This window comes from Drosophila navojoa, chromosome 4 (assembly GCF_054131105.1).
Source record: "Drosophila navojoa isolate 15081-1374.11 chromosome 4, UAZ_NAV_1.0, whole genome shotgun sequence".
NCBI classification, from domain to species: Eukaryota; Metazoa; Arthropoda; class Insecta; order Diptera; family Drosophilidae; genus Drosophila; species Drosophila navojoa.
Window position 1 is genome coordinate 13848350 of NC_142892.1, and position 21704 is coordinate 13870053.

The 21704-nt window shown below is 41.7% G+C and overlaps 2 protein-coding genes across 9 annotated transcripts in view; one reads left to right on the forward strand and one right to left on the reverse strand.

Annotated features, from left to right (window-relative positions):
• shep (RNA binding motif single stranded interacting protein alan shepard) overlaps positions 1 to 21704 on the reverse strand; it is a 159348-nt gene that overhangs the window by 97119 nt on the left and 40525 nt on the right. The window lies entirely within an intron of this gene.
• On the forward strand, positions 1773 to 3874 carry LOC108651193 (uncharacterized). The gene is made up of 2 exons (XM_018100694.3): positions 1773 to 1985; positions 2059 to 3874. Exons 1-2 carry the CDS (start codon positions 1912 to 1914, stop codon positions 3791 to 3793), a joined length of 1809 nt encoding a protein of 602 aa, XP_017956183.1. The 5' UTR covers positions 1773 to 1911; the 3' UTR covers positions 3794 to 3874.

Here is a 21704-nt window from a genome sequence, read left to right on the forward strand (position 1 = left end):
CTCGGGGAATCAATCTGCACATGTGACTGAAGTATCTCGTATCGCGGCTGATTGGATGACACGAAATAAAAACCTCACACACACACACACACACACACTCACGCACACTCTCACAGGAAATTGTTAATAGCAATAGCTGACTGCACGCTGCACACCCCGCAGCAGCAGCTGCCCTCCGCCCCGCACTTCACCTGCCTGGCTGCTGCTGTACACTCACTGACTAAGCCAATTACGTGGCTGCCAGCCAAAAACAAAAGGACAATAAAGTGCCAGCTCGTAAATGAAGGGAAGTCAGCTCAGCAGCTCAGCAGCTCAGTAGCTCGGTGGCTCTGCTGCTGTTGTTGGCTGCAAAGCAGCTTAGCTAAGCACTGTTGCTAGCCATTGACAGCACGTTACGTATACGCAGCGTGCTCGCTTCGTTTTCAATAAACCGCAAAAATAAGCAAAGCACCAACAAAATCTTTTGCATATCTCTGTGCGCAGCTGAAGTGGCAACAGCAGCAGGAGGAGCAGGAGTGACAACAGCCAACAATAAGGAGCAGCCACAACGGCACTTGATGAGCTTTCCAATTACATTTAACTGTTGTCTCGTGTTATCTGGCCTGGCTGTTAACTGTTAGTTGCCACTGTGCGCCACTGTTGCGCTAAGAAATTAACTTTGCTCAGTCGTAAAACCGAAAGCACACACAATTCTTCTCACCAGACACACGCTCACTCGCTCACTCGCTCGCTCTCATAATCTCCATCATTCTTTGTCCCCTCTCATTCGCTCTTTCTCTGCAAAATTATCATAAGTTCGCTATACGTATGCGGTAAATGAAATTTTGGTTGTGATTCAGCGCAATTTGTGTAATGAAAACAAGTGCCAGCAGTTGAGGCGCGAAGGCGGGGGCGAGGCTGAGGCCGAGGGCGAGCTGTCGTATCAAATATATGAGGCACAGCTCACGGGCTTAGAGGCATTCGAATAGGTATGCACAGGTGTTTATTTTGGGCGTACAGCTGCAGGTGGCACAAATGGCTGACGAGTCATTTCAAAGCGAATCCAAGCACAATTTTGTCAGACGTTTTAGGCGCAATTAATTAACTGCTATTGAACTAATTACACGATTTCTTACAAAAGACAAAGGGCTAATTAAACTTTTAATATTTAAAAATATTTGTATATAAAAATGAAAATTATGCACTAATTCTACGATATATCTTTAATAATAATTTGCTTAAAAATTGTGCTTTAACTCCAGTTTCAGATTTAAAAATTAAAAAAAATCGCCTTTATAACTAACTTCCATTGCTACTAAGAGGTAAGAGAAAATTTATTTAAATTTAAATTTTAAACAAAATTTTCATTAAAATAAATAATAATAATAAACAAGAATAATAATAATAATAATAATAATAATAATAATAATAATAATAATAATAATAATAATAATATAATAAATAATAATATTAATAAAATAAAAAAAAATCGCCTTTATAAGTCACTTCCATTGCTACTAAAAGGTAAGAGAAAATTTATTTAAATTTCAATTTTAAACAAAATTTTCATTAAAATAAAAAATAATAATAAACAAGAATAATATTAATATAATAAATAATAATATTAATAATAATAATATAAAAAAAAATAATAATATTAAAAATAACAACAAGAAATAACAATAAAATAAAAATATTAATAAATTAAAAAAATAATAAAAATAAACTAAAATAAAATATTTAATAATACCTTCCCTCGTTTTCTCTCCCTAATTCCATCAGCTAGGCCTTTATTTCACAATCTTTTCGAATTACTGTACATTTTTCATTTACATTCATTTAGTTCTCACACAAGCTGCTGATAGTGCTAAAAATTCGTTGTTGTTTTCTAATTGGCGAAGAGCTTAAAATTTTCAAAGTTAAGTCTACGAAATGAGCAGTAAAAAGCGAATGAAGGGAGGCGACTGCTGCTGCCCCCCGCCAAAGCCCGTGCGCTGTGAGCCGACGTGAGCGTAGAGACTGAAAGAACTTCTCCATTTTCTATCGAGTCTCGTTTACAATCTGTTCCTCTGCTTTCAGGTTCTCTAAATCAGTGCGTTATTACGAGCGGGATCCGTGCTGCCATGAGCACTGTCGCATTTACGGCATACACGATGAGCCCTATGTGCGACCCTTCGATCCCAAGGAGTGCAAGGCTCTGAATCGCGAGTTTCACGACAAATCCTTGGGCACTCCATTGGGCATCGTTTACGGCCTGGTGCCTACAAAGGCGGGCGTACCGAATGCGGAATCAATACGTTACGGCGGCATACTGAAGGCATTCGCGGCCACATATTTTACCAGGCGCAACGAGTGGTCACCGGAGCTGATCGACCAGGTGGTGGCCGAGGGCCAGGTGCTGTTCAGCGACTCGGAGGGCATGGATGAGCCCAACGCAAATCGCTATCCAGAGGTCTATGACAACAACGAGCAGATGGTCACAAGGCATTTCAAAATAAATGAGATTGAGTTTGCTATCGAGCTGGACGCACCCTTCGAGGTGTACGGCCTCAAGAGCAAGATAAAAAATATCCGACGTATTCTATCCACATTTTACAAGAAGCACAAAATCGGCGTCTTCTTGTCGGGCACAACATATCTGCTGATATGGAAGGATGCGGGCGTGTGGTTGGTGCTCGATCTGAATGGACGTGATAAAGATACGCTGAAGCAAAACCAGGACGGCGGCTTTCCAATTATACTGGCCATGCGCTCCATTGACAATGTCCTGCATCTGATTCGCGAGGAGTGCAATCTGGACAGATCGGCCAAGTTCACGCTGCGCGACATGCTGGTGGTGCGCCTGGTGACGCCCGGGCCGCAGGGTCGCAGCCAGGAGCGTGAGTTCGGGCCACGGATGAGCGAGTTCGATGTGATCGCCTCCGACTATGGCTACCTGAAGTCGAATCTGCACTTGACTCTGAACCCAAAGGATGCGCTGCGCAATCGCAGCGCCCTGCCCGTGGCTGTGGCCACAGCGTTGGCCTCCAAGATCGATCATCCGGCCACGTGGGACATGAAGAACTACGATAAAGTGCTCTGCTATGGCGTCAACATGTGCAAGAACTGCTGGGAGCCCTGCACGGACATCAATCAGCCAATGGACCTGGACACGTTTCCGCGCCAGGTGCGCATGGGCCAGTTTGTGGCCGAGGTGATGCTCACCCCGAACGTCTACGAGGGCTGGTGGAAGTGCGTGCCGATGTACAAGTACAACGACTTCCATTTGATGCTGGAGAAGGCGATCGAGGAGAACGATTACCTCATCTTCCAGATCAACAATCAGATGTATTCGCTGTGGAAGAAGGGCGACTTTATCTATCTAATGGATCCCTATCGCCATCACATCGTGGGCCGCATACTCGAGGAGGGCGACGATCCGAAGAGCGCCTCGGTGCGCATGTTTGGCAACATCGATCGCCTGCTGAGCGTCTTCCATCAGATTCTGCTCGAATCGAATCGTTCGGCCATCTTTCACATACACACGCTGCGTATACGCAATATCACCGAATGCCCACCGGGCACGGCGCCCATGCTGCTGCCACCTGACCAGGATGTGGAGGTGGCTTCGCTCAATGAGACCATACGCTTCGATGAGAACTACGACAAGTGCATGGAGGATCTGGCCGCAATCAGTGACTACGAGGAGGACTTGGCCTCCGAAATCGAGCCCATCGAGGAGGTCAGCTCATCCGAGGAGATGGTCGAGGAGGAAGAAGGCGGCGAAGCGGGCCCCGGCGAGGGCGGCGAAGACGATGACGAACCCGACGAATAATACTGATTTGTCTCCAGTCATTTTATACATTTTCACATTTGGTTGATTAAATTCAAGTTTAGTCTTTTTAGAGATGTACAATGATGTATGTACTTTTACTTTTCCTGCTGCAGCTGCTGCATTGCATAATGTAACTAGCCAACTGATAGTTCGATTACGTATTTCATTAGATGGTAATTTGTGCGGTTTCGCTGTCTGTTTATATGCCAAAGGCCACAAATATTCATGCCTCACGCGTGTTTTTTTCTTTCCTGTTTTAAACGAAAAGTTATCACAGTGGTTCACATGAAGCCCCCCACTCAACCAGTTTTTTCTTTTGCTCCCTCGCTGTTAACAAGCAGCGAAGACAAGAGAAGAAAAAAAAAAAATAAACCAAAGCCATTTTGAATTAAATGTCACGATGTCGTGTAAGTTCGCTTGTTCAGCATCAAGTGAAGGCGACTAAAATAGTACTACGCTCCTTGACGGAGGACCCTATCATATGGCCACCTAACAGCGCTACCAAATGGGCGTTCTCTGCTGAGGGTGTGCATAAGTGTTCTCGCCGACTCAAGTCCACGCCTTGTTCATGTATGTCATTAAAAAGGAACAGAGAAAAAAAAAACCAAGCGAATAGGAAAAGAAAGAATCGTTTGTTAGTTGATGCTGCCTGGAGGCTGGCTGTCTGGCTGGGGCTTGGCAAGTGCAGTTGCAGGTGCCACAGCAGCCACTCCACACACACACACACACACACACACACACCGATGCACACATCAGTCAGTCAGTCAGTCACTTAGATGGGACATCTTCTACAGCCTTCACCTGGGCAAGTTATACGCCTCGTTGGCAGCATTGTTGTTGCTGCTGCTGCTGCTGCTGCTGCTACTGCTGGTCGCTTGCATTTTCCACAGCCCGCACAATAATAACAAGCATGCTCTGCCACGCCCATACGCTGTGCGAGTGCCTTCAATGGCAACGTTTTGAATTCACAAGTGACATTTTACAAAAGTCGACAGCGCGAAATTAATGGAAATTTAAAAATTGCATTTTTCGACATCAACAAATGCGACTGTAAGACTGTGTGTGTGTGTGTGTGTGTGTGTGACTGTGGCAAGTGTAAGCTCTGACAATGTGGTCTTGTCAGCGGCGCGCTGGCTTCACCTGCCATGGCCTGCATAAGATAATAGAGACGACAACTTGGGAGCTGCTAAAGACATGACACCGAACACGTCTGACGCGACACGATTTAAAAAGGTTTTTTCTCCTTCCATTTTGTTGTTGTTGTTGTTGATTGTTTTTCCATTTCACGCTGGTTGAATAGTTGACTTCGACTAAATTCTGTTCACAGTTGAATTGCAATATTGAACAGTAGGAAATATTTAAGTTTAAATTTAGAATTATTTGTCCATAATGAGCAGCGATTCTTTTAATTGAAATTTCATTACAAAAAATCATAAAATATTTTTAATTAATTAATATTAATATATTAATTAATATTTTTAGTTAATTTTAATTAACTTGAGCTGCCGTTTATAAATTATATTGTTAACGCGATATTCTTTAAATCATTAATGATATTATTTTGTATGAAGATTATAAATTAATATTATTTTATTATCATCGGCATTTTTAGTATGATTTTTATCTTCTTTTAAATCACAATAATAATGAACATCATTATTAATTGTTTTTTATATTCCTAATAATTACTTTTATCAGCATCATAGCGTGCAATACCTTTTAAATATTTTAAACAATTTTGTCTTTGAATATATTTATATTAAAATTTTATATTTATGTGTTCTACAATATAATAAAATTATATATAAATATATAAAAATGTATATATCAAATAATTTATTAAATATTTACCCATTATCAGAGAAGAGCTCGGCTCTTCTGCGTAAGTGAAGGTCAGGTATACGACTAACTGAGCTCTGCTGCAGTGTCGACGTTTTATAGGCGAACAGAATTAGGTTGCTCTGAATGGAGAGCAGCCTATGATGCTCGCTCGATGAGACAATGCGAGTGCATTGGAGTGACTTAAGCCTAGCAAGCTGCTATAGAAATGAGAGAAGAACACAGACGGACACTAAGACAGCTCATGCTGAGCTGATCAGGTATATAAGACATACACAAACTCAACTCCTAGAGCATGCAGAGTTTCCAAAAACATTTATACTCTACAATTGACTCTTTTGACTGACTTTTATTCAGCCAATGTCGTGTCCATTAAAACGTTTAAGCCCGGCTAATTGTCGTATCGCTTACCCACAGCATAAAACATCGTTACAACTTACCTGCAATGAAATCAGAAAAGAGAAAACAAAAATGAGAAAAGAGTTGTAGTTAATAGCGTTAAAAGTCAAAAGAAAATAAATAAATAAAATATGCAGCGAAAAATCAAAGAAATTTTACCATAAACGCTTAAACCGAGCTATCCAAATTCCATTATGCACTTTTAAATATGTGTGTGTGTGCGTGCGTGTGTATAAATTATTTGGTGTTTGCGCAATGCAAAGTACACAATTAAAATTTAATCAAAAAGCACATTGAAAAATAAAGCGAAATGAAAGGAATTCCGAGCGTGTTTGCTGCGCTCCGCGTTCAGCGTTATTAATTTTTAATTTTTGTGTAAATATCGTCATGGTGGCAAAGTGTTGGAGCAATTAATTTGTAGTTTTTAAGTATTAAATGCATATTTCTGGCCCACGCCCACGCCAACGCCAACGCCAAAGCGCTGTCAGGCGGCAGACCACTGTGCGGTAATTACAGTGGGGCCAGTGAGGACGAGAATGTCAATTTGATTGGTTTGGTTTGGTTTGGTTTGGTTGCTGCTATGGATTGCATGACAAGGCTAGCCCGGACAGCCCGGACAGCCCAGCCGGCCGGCGTCACATGTCAACAGCAACATCGTAAATGAAACGTAGTAGAAAAAGCAGTAGACCGAGCCACGGTCGAGCCAAACAAAAGGACATGGCACACTGGTCACTGCACCTGCTACACAAAACAAACACAAACACACACACGCATACATATACAGAGTCCGAGATAGGCAGACAATGATAGCGGGTGAGTACTGTAGAGCGGGCGTTGTTTCTGAATTTGTAGTTGGCGCAATTTTCGTGCTAAGTGCACATGATAAATTAATGATTGACGGGGTGAGCCAGGCTGGGCTGGGCAGGGGCGCCTGGGGGGGAGGCGTGGGCGTATGACAAAGTGATTAATTGTCAGCCAACGTTGCTGCCCGCTGCCACACATACTCCTGCATTGGAGCCGATATCGCCCCACTGCCTGCCACATATGAGTAATGGCCAGTTTTGAGTGGCTAACTAGCTCGACTCGGCCGGCTCTGTCGACTCTGCCCAGGCCCATGGCCCATGGAGCGCGCCATGGAACTTGAGTTGCCATGTTAATAAAACAAACGACAAGCGAAGCGATGCCGGCCAGAGCCAGCTACCCATCTCTCTCTCTCTCTCTCCCTCTCTCTCTCGCCATCTCTCTCGCTCTGCCTGCCCGCACAACTGCCAAAGCAGCTCAAAGTCAAATTAGTGCACTTGGGCGTAAAATATGAACTTTTGACTAATTGATTGAGCGGCTTACGCCCCACACACACATACAGCGATGCACACGGCGTGGGCGTGGCCAGGCTTATGTTTGCCTTTGTTGCATGTGAAATGCAAGCCAAGAGCTAAAAATGCAAATCGATAGCAAACTGCAATTTCATTTCCAGCTGAGCCAACAGCAAACACCAAAATGCGAGTTGATTTCAACAAAAATATTACGCATACGCAGCGTGTGCTGGCAGAGGATTGGCTGGCTGGATTTAAGTGGAAAAAGAATTCCGAATTCCGAATTCCGAAAGCTGTGCCAGTTGTTGTGCAATTTATGATTTGTGAGTCGCGTTTCGATAAGAACTTAAGCTTGAATTAATTAGCAGAATGGAAAAGAGTTTGGGAATTTTGAGCTTTGGCTAACGCTTTAAATATGTTAAAGCTCTTTAAAGTGCCAAATAATCAATATAGATTTTAAATCAGAATAAATTACTGAGCAAATCAATGATATTACGTGGTCTAAAAATAAAGAAATATATGTATATAGATATAAAATGAGAGAGCTACGGCCAGTTGAAGCTCATTTATATGCGCTCAACAGTCTAGTTATTTTGGTTTGTTTGCTATTGCAACTTCAAATGGCAATCCAATTTGCTGTTGCTGCCAGCATGATGAAGGCCAAAAACTAAATGACAACAACAACAACAACAGCAAAGTTGCAAATGCAAATCCCCATCCACATTGAGACAATAGAGGGCAGACAAACAGCAACACAACGGACATCTCGTGGCTGGCAAATAAACAACTTTGTGATTTTCGAGCGGCAGGGACAAAAATCAAAGTTTTGCACAAAACTTGCTGCCGCCCCCTCGGGGGCATGGGGCGTGCACAGACCTCTAACGATGTGCACTCAGCCGAAACGAACAAAAGCAACAACAATTTGTGGCGCATTGCGAGCGAATTTGCCGTCTTTCGGTGCAGAAAAATTAACAACAATTAAACTGTGCAAGAAGACCGCTTTAAATGCATATTTTTATATGCACAATTGCGGGAATAGATAAAAAAAATAAAGAATTTTGTATACAAACAACAGCAACAACAACAACTGCAGTTGAACAAAACAAGCGACTGCGGCATGGCAAGTCGACTAAGCAGGGAAACAACAATAACAGAACAGTTGAGTATTGTCCTGCACAGGACACCAGGGAGTCTACCAAACACACACACACACACACACACACACACACACACACACACACATAGACACACAGTCACATGCCCGCTCTAACAGTTAACGGTATTTGCATGTAATTAAATTTTCCACTTGGCAACTGCAGCTGCTTTTCCCTATTTGCACAGCGCAACTTCACATTCGCCCGCTTTTGGTCATTCAGCTGGACAGAGCGCACAGTCTTGGAGTTGGAGGCTGGCGGCAGACGAAGGCGTGGCGGCGCGGATGTGCCAACAGTTACATATGCAAGCAGGATATGCAGGACTCCACACACATATATATATACCAACACACACGAGAAGAACATGCCATTGTCCAGTTCAGTGTTCACTGTATTGTTCTGTTCATCAAACAGTCATCGTCGCCGTTGTCCTCAATGTTGTAGTTGTTGTTGTTGTTGTTGCTGCTGCTGCTGCTGCTCGAGTGTCCTCATTGCCTGCATCGGTTTTGGTCAATCATTCGCTGTGCTGCACTCGAAAGCGGAGACGTTGGACAAGTTTTGTCATTAACTTTGTAATGCCCGCAAAATGATGCAAATGAGCAGCTGGACATAGCACGGAGCAGAACGGAGCTGAACAGAGCAGAGAGAACAGAAAACTCCACGACTGACAGCATCTGATTACGGATTGCAGTTGAGTGTCATTGTGAATGCTTAACGGTTCTCTAAATGGTCAATAGTGCATATCAGAGAAATTGTAAGCGGAAGTTATGGGCAAAAGAATCGAAAGATTATCAGGATTTAAAAATAGGGAGGAAGCTTTAAAGAAAAGAGAGAGAGAGAGAGACAGAGAAAGATAGTATCAGAACTGCATGTTGGAAGATAAATAGAAAGAAGAAGTGCTAAGAGCAAAACCAAAGAACTTGAGATAGAGACAGAGAGAGTGAGACAGAGATATAGAGCTGTGATCAGCACTCAAAGGAATGAGTGAAAAGGAGTTTAATATACAATGAGCTATAACCCCATATCAACACTGCTTGACAACAACTTCAAACATATTTATGAAAAAACACATTTACGAATGCAACTTGAGTAAATTAAAGTAAACTAGAATATACAAAGCTTTAAATATTAAATCTCTTCATGCTGCTTTCAACTTATATTATTTTATTTTTCTCAGTTCTATCAGCAACTTGCTTATTAAGCTGCGACTATTGCTGCACTGGCTTCTGCGATTGCTTGGATATGCGCTCCCTCCCCCCGAGAGAGCTTCGAGTTCATTTGGTAAGCATAGTTCAGCTGCTAGCAAACAAATACAATTTTCAATTATCGAAAGATCTGCAATTTTTGTTGTACGATACACAGACAGCAGGAGAAGCAGGAGTAGCAGCAGCAGCAGGAGCAGCAGCAACAACAACAACAAATGGAAATCAATTTAACCAGAGCAGGCAATCAAAGAAAACAGCTAGAGCTAAACAATGCCAAAGGCAACAACAACAACAACTAAAGGAGCCACAGCAAAGAGCAGCCAATAAAAATAAGCCAAAATATAAACAAAATTGAAGCGGCAACCGCAAAACTCATACACACAAGCACACATGGGTGGAGTGGGCGGTGGGGCAGGCTGGGCGGACGGTTCGCTAGGTCAGCAAGCAACCACATTTGCCATTTAGCGAATGAACTTTTTATGATACGAAGCCAAGAACCAGTGGAGGAAGCTAATATAAGCTAAACAATTTCAGCCAACTGCCAGCCACCAATTGTAGTGGGCGTGGCATTGAGTGGGCGGCGCTGACCTCAAACGGAGAGAAAAAAAATATATAAATCGAATTCAATTCGAAGCGAAATCATTTACCAAAACTCATTGAAATAAAGCAAAAATTTCTATTAAGCCAAGTTGTTGCAAGCGCATGATGAAAGCCAAGAAAGAGTATATAAATCAGTTTGTGGAAAGCGTAATATATGTGCGATAAGCTATCGATACTTGCAGAAGTTATCGATATACGCAAAGAATTTATATGCATTTGAATTAAGTAGAGATACCTTTATATTCCTATAGAATGTATGTGAAACTTCTCAACTGAATCAAACTCACTAAGACATTTGACATTTCTTTTATATGCTTACACATTTAGATGGCCATAATAATCTATTATATATCCCATTCGTGTAGATGTAGGACAGCTCTTAAAGCTGTCATAGAAAATGCTATTAAACTATTTACGGCCGTAGTGTATACAGAGTGAAGGATGTTTGTCGACATTTGTGGCTGACTCGATGAGTGGCAGATGTGGGCACTACGCACTGATGCCATAGACACACATACACATGCACACACACAAACACACATAGATACAACGCACTTAATGAATGAGGTGTAGAAAGAAATGTAAACAGATACTTAACCTCCAACGAAGAAAGGCTGCAAATGAAATAAAAATCAACACGAGTGGCAAGTCGAGTCGACTAGGTGGGGCTGGCCAAGCGCTGAATATGTATGAGAAATGTGCAAACACCAGCAGATAGAGGAGGACAGCGAAAGCGAGTGTGAGAGTAGGAAAGAACATAAAGTAAGCCAAATAAAAAGGAAAAGGAAAAACGTAAGCAAATAATAAAAAGAAAAACAGCTAAGCGGGTTTTTTCGCCTGCCTTCCCTTCAGCATGTGTACATGTGTGTGCGTATGTGTGTGCGTGGAATATATATAATTAAGTGCCTGGCAAGCGCAACAAAGTCATGTAATTCTATTTAAGATTATTTAATAAAAGCACATGAAGAGTACGGTTAATTAACATTCTTTTTATATGATTTCGCGCACAACGCGGCGTATGCGCAATGCATCCCACAATCCCACAGCGTTTGCACAGCGCTGGTCTTGCCACCTCTTCTCGGTTCACCTGTCGGTCTCTCTGTCTGTCAATCTCTCTTTGTCTTTGCGTGTATTTGTGTAAATTTGGTTTATTTATTTGTGCAGGTAAGCGCGAATTTACCTGAGCTCATTTCAGCCCAGAATGTTTGCACAAAAGTATAAATTAATTAAGTTGCCATTTAAACAGCAACAAAACTCTTTTAAATGCGCCACAAACAAAAAAAAAGCAGCAATAAAAGCAAATTAAAAAACAAAAAAGAAAAAGCCACACACACAAAACAAAAATTAACAAACGTTTAACAAGTGATTAACGCAAAATAAATTTGATTCAATTGATTAAAGATATATTTTCAATTGTTTTAATAGCATTTGAATTGAAAAATAATTGCCAGAATGTTCGCCAGAGTGTAAAAGCTGAAGAGAAGCACTTGAAATGGCAATTGATTATATCTATATGTATTTAGAATGGTGCATGTATGTGTGTATATTTTATGTGTGTGTGTGTGTGTGTGACTATAATTGGGCAAAGTTATGCAAAGACTGCATGGGCTTAAAGCGGATTAAAATCAATTTGAATTGCAGCATATGCTTTAATAGCACCTGAGGAGCTGCTGTGTTTAATTATACATTAATCATACATTTATATATTTGTATATAAATAGTTTATTAAAAATTAGCATAGCTCTAGAGATGAAGCTTGATTTTTGTTTTTCATTAAAAATATTATTTGTTAGCATTTTGTTTTTGTAAATTTTAAACTTCTCTTAAGACAGATATTTTTTATATTCACAAGAAAAAGTTTTTTAGGTATATCATTAACACTCTGAGAGTCGAACTTAGACTCTAAAAAAGTGCCCAGCCCTTCTCTCTTTTGCTTGAGCTCTAGCTATGTATTTATATATATTTTATACTTCACTTTACTCCATTCCATTCCACAGTCTTTCCCAATCGTCTCTCTAAGAGTTGAATTAAGACTCAGCATACGTTGATTGAGTTAAGGTCTTCTATTTGTTCACATCTCTCTTCCCAGTCCATTTCATTCCATTCCTTTACCCAGTCGTACCCTTCTACCTATCACTTTTACTCTTTTACAGCTCCATTTAAATGTTTTCCATTTCCATAAAAAACAACCAAACGTCGCTTTATCAAGCTGCCGTCTAATGCAAAACGGAACTGCAAAGTCGCATTTCCCGTCTAGCCCTAACACGCAGATTGTATGACCATTTTCTGTTTGTCTGTTTGTTTGGTTTTTTTTAGCTACACATATCGGAATGAAATCTTTATGCATACATATCATAATTTATGCTCACATGAATGAATGGCCAAAAACTTTGCGCCATTTCCTGCCGGCCAATTACAAAAATTAAATGAAAAATATGCAAATGTAAAAAAGGTACAACACAAAAATACATATAAAAATCAAAATGGTTGAGGTTGATATATATATATGTACATATGTATATATATTTATATGAAACCAACAATAAAGCCAAATAAAATTGTTTCGCATTGCGACCGCAAAACGCCAAATGGCAATTTATATGCATAAAATATGTTGCAAATTTTTAATGATGTCTCGCAAATATTTAATGGCCGCATTCAAAAGTCAAACGAATGAATGCGCCACGCCCCCACAAGCGCCCAAATGTAATAAATGAAATGCGAGTTAAGCGCAACGAGCATTAATCAAATAATAGTTAAAAATTAATGCCGCCAACAATTTATGGGCTTTACTTTGCTAGGTGATGGGTGGGAGGCGTGGCAGTTGGTATTTAAAGAATGCGAATGCCAATGGAAGCCAAAACAATGCGTGCGTACAAAGCATGGGCTAAGTCAAGCGACAAGTAACCGAAAAAAAAAACAAAAACAACAACAAATACCAAAGAACTTGGCCAAGTTAAGTTTGGTGGGTAGGCCAGAGGGTAGCTGGTGGTATTGCCTGTCAGAGCAAAAGAAATGCTGGAAAAGGCAATAGAACTACTCTATGTTTGATTGGCAATTTGCTAAAAATAAAACAAATACTGATGCAATGCAGCTAAAAATATCTATATACATATAGATAGATATTTAGGTATATATATGTGTGTGTGTGTGCATAGCTAGGTGTGCCTGTGCCTATGCCTGTTCGTCTGTCTGTCTGTGTGTACATTGGTTTGTTTGCCACTTGATTGCGGCTTTAGACTTTTCCACTTGTTAAGTTTCATTTTTGCAGACGAGTTTTCTGGCCAGTCAAGTCGCGTCGCATCGCGTCGCCTCGCCTCTTCAGGCTTTAATTTAGAACGATGAACGTTGCGAACTTCAAGCAGCACACAGCAGCAACAACATGCAACATGGCAAAAGTAACAGCTAAGAATGCTATAGAGCCCAAGCCATAGCGATACCCTGTCCACACATTGAGCATGATTGATTGTAGACCTGTTTTGACAGCTTGCCAAGTGGTTCACAGATCAGAGATCAAGCTCTATCTATCTATATATGTATATGTATACCATATACTCAAATCAATTACCAGCATTCCTATATCAGCTTGTTATGCACATAATACCCAATACTTAGCCAGCATTATTAATGGGTACAAGGCATATGAAAAAACGAAGGAAAAGATAGATAGTTAGAAGGCGCTCGATAGGCCAGACAGACAGACGGATGGAGGGACGGACGGACGGAGGAGCGTGCGGTGCGCTGTGGCAGGCAATGAGCGTATAAAACAAATTGCATATCGCTGCAGAGAACTCGACAACAACAACAACAACAACAGCAACGAGAGTCAGCAATAAAATAAATGAAAATGCGCCTGGAAAAAGCATTTCAAGTGCATTTGTTGCTGTTGCTGTTGTTGTGGCTGTGGCTGCAATACATTGAGGCATGGCCCAGACCCAGACAACTGTCTATTTAAACAGACAGCGAAAGAGAGAGAGAGAGAGAGAGAGAGGGAGGGAGATAGGGAGTTAGGCAGAGGCACTCGGCATATTTGGCCCAAAAGCCAGCGAGCCATGCAATTGTTTTTTAGGCCTTAAATAACTGTATTCACTGTTGCAGCTCCGTTTGCTGGGGCGCTAAGTGTGGGGAGTTGCCTGCCATTAACAGGCATGCATTACGGCGGGGCGGGGCCCGGCCGGTGGTTGGTGGGTGGCTGGTTTGAGGCATCAACTGCAACTGCAACTGCAAAATTGTGCATGCAAAATGTTATGGCATGTAATTGTTGTCAATGCGACGGACACGCATTCGCATTGATCACGCGCGCTGCGATTTATGGTTGGCCGGACTCGAAAAGGGCTCAGCGCATAAACATGTCGAGCGAGGGCAAGCGGGTGAGCTCAGTCATTTACTTATAGAGCGAACGAGCCAAGTGACAATGGTTTAAGTGGCTGGCATTTTCAATTGTAACGGAAATTGATGTACGTTATTATGGCCATAATTGTGCGCACACTGATTGAGGGTTTCGGCAAGTAGCCTAATGTGTCAAGATTTGCGTCAAATGCGGTCGACTTGCTACGCTCAATGAGCCGGGGGGGCGTGGCAAGCTCTCGAGCATTGCACTGAATCACTGAATCGATGCATTTTGACGATATGCATTAAATTGGAATATATATATTAAAGATTTACTTTGAATAGTTCCTTTTCATTATAAAATAATTATGGTATATCGATAAATAATTGAGTTTCCTATAGATATAGCTCTTCTAGTACAACGACTTTTGATATCAACACTTTGCTTATCGATAATCTTATCAAGTCTGCCAAGACTTTATTCAGTTTTTAATTAGCTCGTAAGCCCAACACAAAACCAATACCAATAGACAACCTATCCCGCTTTCTCTGAGATTCTGCAGTCAGCGTAGATTATTATAGCAATATGATTGCACGCCCACATATGAAAGAAATCCCTTGATTGCGCGCCCACATATCCTGTCTACGACATAATTTTCTGCTGCCCAAAATTGGCTCAGCCAGTGTGCACACACCATAAAGAGCGCACGAAATTGCTGCAATATCCCAATAAGCAATAAGCGACTTCCTTCCACAGCAACCAGGAAAGAAAAACTCCCCCACATTTATGTCGATTTGCGGAGCTAAAAAGCTAGGCAACCAAATGAATCACGCGCTGCGAATGTGAAATCAATTAAATGGAAATCAGCTGTAAAGAGAGCAGCAAATGAAGGAGCAGAGGGAGACGAACTAATGGAAACTGAAACGATTACGAGTTTGGAGAGCGGCCGAGCGAGAGAGCGTGCGATAAACAGACTAACCTCAAGAACAAAGCTCTGAGTGCCATTAAATGCCAGACAAGAGCGAACAAGAGGCAGAGAGAGAGAGAGAGAGGGAGAGTGAACAAAGCGGCAAGGGAATTTGCTGCAGAGGAGTGCCACAAGTCGCGTCCATTTCTGCAGGTGCATTGACTGACTGTCCGTCCGTCCGTCCGTCCGTCTGGATGTCTGTTCGTCTGGCCAACTGGCCAAAACTGGCACAAAGGCCAGACTAAAATGCATACCAAATGGGAATCTCGACTGCGTTAACTGGCTAAGCCAGCACTGAGAGACCCCGGCGGCTAAGCGGATGCATTTGACGATGCCAAACGGAACCAAAAAAAAACCTATATACATATATATGTATATGTATGTATATGTATGTAGCTATACAAAAAATGGCAAAGAAGTCGCGCTGGTGTTGGAAAAGCGCGCGCTAAGAAATGCAGAAAAGTGAAAATGTGGCAAACTGTAAAGCTACAGCGAGTTAGAGTTAGAGCAAGAGTGAGAGAGACAGAGAGCAAGTGAATGGGCGAGAGTGAGAGAGCTGCAGCTGTGAAGGAGCTGCTGCTGCTGGCGAGGCAAACGCCAATGGAGCGAGCCAAAGTCGTTTTGTGGCTAACGGTGTAGCTGTGTGTGTGTGTGTGTGTGTGTGTGTGTGTGTGAGTATCATCATCTGACCAAACTGCGGGCTGGTTTAGCAGAGACCACAAAACAAGATTCCCTAACAATTGCCATTAGCCATGTTCGACTCTTGCTCTTGGATATGGCAACAGCGGCAGTTACAACAATAATAGCAGCAACAACAACAACAACAACAAGAGCAGCAGCAAAGATCAAGCGACAACAAAATGTAAAAAAAAAAGTTGTCGAGACGTTTGTAATGTTTGCCTGCAATGTCTGCGCCAGACTCAGCCAAACGTTGTCTGCCTTGTCGCACCACGGGGCGTATGAGTGTGTGCCATTAGCCTTGTCTGTCCGCGCGACTGTCCCCGTCTGTCTGTCTGACTGTCTGTCTGTCTCTGCGGGGCAGGGGGCACGCAACGCCCGCTCGCTCCATGCGCCGGCAATCGCTTCCTGGGCGCGGCCTGGCAATTTCATTTGATTTGATGCGTAAGCGAATGTTCAAGTTTTTCCAAGAAATATTTTCTTTTCATTTTTGATATTTTCTTTAAATTTGTATTTTTTTGTTGTTTTTTGTTTATTTTTAAAGCTTTGCAGGGCACTTGGGGGTGGCAATCGAGGTTGTTGGGTCAGCTTCAGGCAGTGAAATTGTAAAAGTCGTTACACGAAAACTGGGTAAAGTGATTATGGCAAGAATTATGGCTACCCAAAAGTGAGACTGTTGCCATAAAAATGTAGAATGTAGAAGTGCTAGTAGTAAAAGTTAGGGTATAGCATAGATAGCATAGATGAAGTGTATATAAGCGAAGAGAGTTTTAAATGAGCTCTACATTTGGGAAATACAAAATAGAGATCGGTTTAATGTAAGAGGATAAAAGGAAATGAATATAGAATATTATCTAAAGAGACTAGTGTAAGGAATGAAGCAATAAATATAGTTTAGAGAAGAGGAGAGGGAGAGAAAAGAAAGAAAGACAGAGAGGCCCTTCTATTTATAGTAAAAATGGAGCAATTGAACTTAAAGAAACTTCATTTGATAGAATCTAGAGAATGGAGTGCATATGCTGTTTTAAGAGGTCTATATATAAGAGTTCTACATTTCAAGAATGACTCATAAAGAGAGAATACTATGCCTAACCTATAAAACTTTCTAATTAGTGTGCTCCCACTTCTGCCTTGCCCAATTGAAGTACACCTGCTGTTTGATGTTTTTATGCCACATTTTCAATTAACCTAAACTTTTATGTTTTTGTAACTTTTTAAGCTTGGCAACGCGCAACTTTTTATCTTATCTTTTGATGCGCAGTCGCTGAGCAAAAAAAAAGCATGTTATAAATAACGGAAAAATAAAATGTAGAATTTGTAATGAAATATCAAAAGCTTTGCAGTTCCAAAGAGGCGACAGACATGTTAGTTGGCATATATAATACACCTGTATATATAGCGAAATCGAAGAACTTTACGTAAAGCCAGCAAACTTTATACAACATGTAATTCATTTTAATTAACTAACTTGGCAAAGACAATTGAGAGTAAGGGCTGAGAGCTGTGGGCTAATCGCTGAAGCGGCTGAAGGCTGACGTTAGCAGAAATTCATTTGATGGACGTCAAACGTTAAATAATAATTCAATTAAGAATTTAACAAACATTAAATTAACAGCATAATTAGCGCAATTCACGAAATATTTAATGCGATTATGAAAGCGAAATTTCATTTTAGACAACAGGCAGCCGCTGAGCTCTAGGAGCTTCCACAGAGGCGCTGGCTGCCAGAACGTGGGATTAAGCCAGCTACGTAAGCAATCCAGGGGGGAGTCACGACTCTGATATACCCTAACTACATATCTAGAGATTAACTGTAAGGAGGGGCACGTAATGTTACTCTTTATATCTGTTATGCATATACCCGACTATGTTTATATTAATTTGAGAGTAAGACAAATATTCAGCTCTTTCTTTATGTCACTCTATTAATCTGTAAGCCATATACTCCACACACTGTGACTACTTACAGGGTATGTCGAGGCTGTAGCTTTTCACAGGCAGACAATTCAAGCAGATCTCTCAATTGCTTATACCCTATATCATATATGCCCTTTATTGCTCAGCCAACAGGGTATGCTGAGGGCGGGCTGGAGCTAACGCGACAGACAAATTATGAAGCTGGCAATAAACTTCCGCACAAAATTAGCGCAACTTCCTGGCAAGCCCAAGAGTTGCCCACGTTGTCGTTGACAAGCCAAAGCGTGAAAGAGTGCGAAAGTGACAGCCAGAGCGGGCAGGGGGGCAGAGGGTGAGTGTAAGAGACAGAGAGAGAGATAAAGATAACACGCGAGAGAGTAGGCGATGCTTGGCTGGGGAGATGGAATCTCCAGTGCCTTGTGTTTGGCGTTGCCAGCTGGTTTGCATTTTTTGCTTTTTTATTTACCATGCAGGTTTTTCTCTTGTTTTCTTATTTCTTCTTCTTTCTCTTTTTGGTCTACTGATAAAGCAACTTAATATTTACCTTAAATATGCGCTTGACGTCTTCTCCGGCTGCTTACTTGCTGCAAATTGTGGCGCGGGCGTCGCTGGGAGTGGCACACATATGTATATGTGTGTACAAATATAAATAGGTGGCAAGGCTGGCAGACGACCTCAAACACGACACAGACAAACGCACACACAGACACACAAATACACAGACACAGGCACAGCAAACAAACAATCTCTTAAGCAAAACTTTGTATATTTTGTTTTTATTTTTGCAATATTTCTTTGCTTCTCTCTTCTGGGTTTGTTGATTTTAATGCAATGGCGTATCTATTTATAGATTTCAAATGTCTCGCATAGGAAAACAAAATAAAAAAGTAATGAAATGAGCAAAAATTGCAATATAATAACAACAACAACAGGGACGACGTAAAAAGCTACAAAACCAGCAGCCGCAGCAGCAGCGACGCCGGCAGCAGCAACAACAACAGTAAATCTGAACGAACGGCTGAAAAAATCGATAAATTTGTCGACGCTGACAGCGCTGCCGGTAGGCAAAATGCACGCGGGGCGCTTTGTGCTGCTAGACATTGCCGGTTGATTCACTGTTGTTGTTGTAGCTGCTCTTGCTCGCTTTGTTGTTGTTGTTATTATTATTTTGCTATTCTTGCTCATGCGAATCGTTCAGTTTACATTGCACTGCATAAAATTTTAAACAAATTCGGTTTTATTATTTTCTAGATAAATATTTCTTTAAATATTTTGGTATTTTTGTTGTTTTCTTTGTTTTAAGCTTGCGATTTACGCGCCAGCCGCAACAGCGCTCTCGCTCTCGCTCACGTGTTTCTGTTGTTGTCGAAAGGGGGCGCTGGGAGTTGCAAAGCGAGATAAAAAAACACCGAAAACAGTTGCGCGCCCGTTGAGTTTGTTGTTTGGCTTACGTCTCGTTGGGTTCGTCTCGTCGGCACGAGCAACGAAGTTCAACTAATTGCCGAACGCGGTATGCCGGCTGAAACTGAACGAAGCTGCTGCTGAAGTTGTGTCGAGTCTGCTGCTGCTGCTGCTGCTGCTGTCTGGCGTCGCAGCTGACGTTGACGTTGACGCTGCCGCTGTCGCTCTCAGTGCCCTGCGGGCAATGCATGTGCGACTGCCGAGGCCTCTGCTAGCTTTTTACTGTTATTGCTGGAGCGACGTTACAATGCTCTCCGGCTGTACTGCAACTCCAACGGCAGCAGGTTTGTCTACAACTGTGTGCGTGTGCGTGTGTGTGTGTGTGTGTGTGTGTGTCTGGCCAGACGACAAAGTAGACGTCGCTGCTGGCGTCAAAGTTGCCATGCAAGTTGCGGCGCTCTTGTGCAAATTCATTTCGCCGGTTGCAGTCGCAGTCGCAGTCACTGCTAACGTCGCTGCCGACTCTATGAAGCGTGTATGTTGTTATTGTTAGTGGTGCTGTCGCTGTTGTTGCTGGTGTTGTTAGTCATATTGCTCCACACACGTATTGTAAAATGCCAGTTATCTGTTCTGTCTGCCTCTTCACAGTAGTCGGCGCAAGTTGCCAGAGCGCAAAACTTTGAGATAGGCCCAGGAACAGACAGCAAACGGAGTTGCATGCATTACGAGAGAAGCTCTCCGAAAAGTTCTGCGGTTACCATATCGTCGCTTGTGCCACTATGGCGTGTGAGTGTGAGTGCATGTGTCTGAATTGTGGTTGCATCACGCAGCGTTTCTCCATATGGAGCGCTGTGCATACTGGAACCTAACATTATCAATCTCCAAAGGTTTTTTAAGTGAAAAATATGGTAAATGCGGTTGCTGCATGCTCTACATGGCTAGAAATTATTTAATTGAATTTTTGGGGTGCTCATAAGCTTGGAACAACGACTATGTTAGCCAAATGTAAACAGGAAATATGTTGCATAGCCACAATATAATGTTTTAAGACCTAATAATATAGCTGGCTGGGGAACTATGTATATTAGTTCCAAATTCAGAGAGCCTATCAGACAGAAAGGCACAATTTTATAGACAATTATGATGCCAATATTCAAGATTAAGAGTTAAGGGAAAGGAACGATAGAAAATGATCACTGCAGCTTGGAAATCTTCACTTGAAATACAGTGTGCCACTAAAGTCACCGTACTCTTGTTGTATTTGCGCAAATGACACTGAAACTTGGCCAAATTTTTGTTAAATTAAAAAATGTTAATGCAGGATTATAAACTAATATATTTTCTTCTAAACTAAAAAAGAAAAACAGTGAAATTTCAAACTTAACATAATAATATTAATTAAAAACAAAAGGAACTCCAATGTCTGCGTCAACAAAAGTCTACGTACTCTTACAAACTAATAGAAACTTACTAACTATAAGGAACAATCTTTTCAATTAAACTTCAAATTTAGTATCTAGTGGGATAACCCTTCATCTTAATCACCTCTCTGAGGCGATTTGGCATTGAAAGCACCAATTTTTCGATGTATTTGGGATCTAACGCGCACCACTCCTGGTGTAATGCCTCTCGCAGGCGGTTTTTGTTGCTTATTTGGTGCTTCCTTATTTTTTTTTCGAGCATATTCCAAACATGCTCGATTGGATTGATATCCGGGCTCTGTGGCGGCGTCTCTAAAAGATGTGGAGTGTTGTACGCGAGATACAACCTAGTATTGATTGCTTTATGTTTAGGGTCATTGTCCTGTTGAAACCAGAAATCAGACCCAATTCCAAGTTTCTCGGCGCTGCTCTTTAAATTTTTTTTTAAAATATCAATGTACACATATTGGTCCATCACTCCGTCGATGAATTCCAAATTTCCGACTCCTGCTGCAGCTATGCAACCCCAAACCATAATACCTCCGCCGCAGTGTTTTACGGTTTTTATTGTATTTTTGGGGTTCAGTGCTTCTCCTGGTCTCCTCCAGACGCGGAGACGCCCATCTGAACCAAAAATGTTATATTTAGACTCATCTGAGAAGATAACCTTCCGCCAAAAGTCCATTG

What these genes read in the sequence shown, in the direction of transcription:
- LOC108651193 (XM_018100694.3), top strand. Translation starts at nt 1,912, where the DNA reads ATGAGCAGTAAAAAGCGAATGAAGGGAGGCGACTGCTGCTGCCCCCCG. An exon ending in CCCGTGCGCTGTGAGCCGAC is followed by an intron (nt 1,986 to 2,058) that starts GTGAGCGTAGAG and finishes CTCTGCTTTCAG; the next exon opens with GTTCTCTAAATCAGTGCGTT.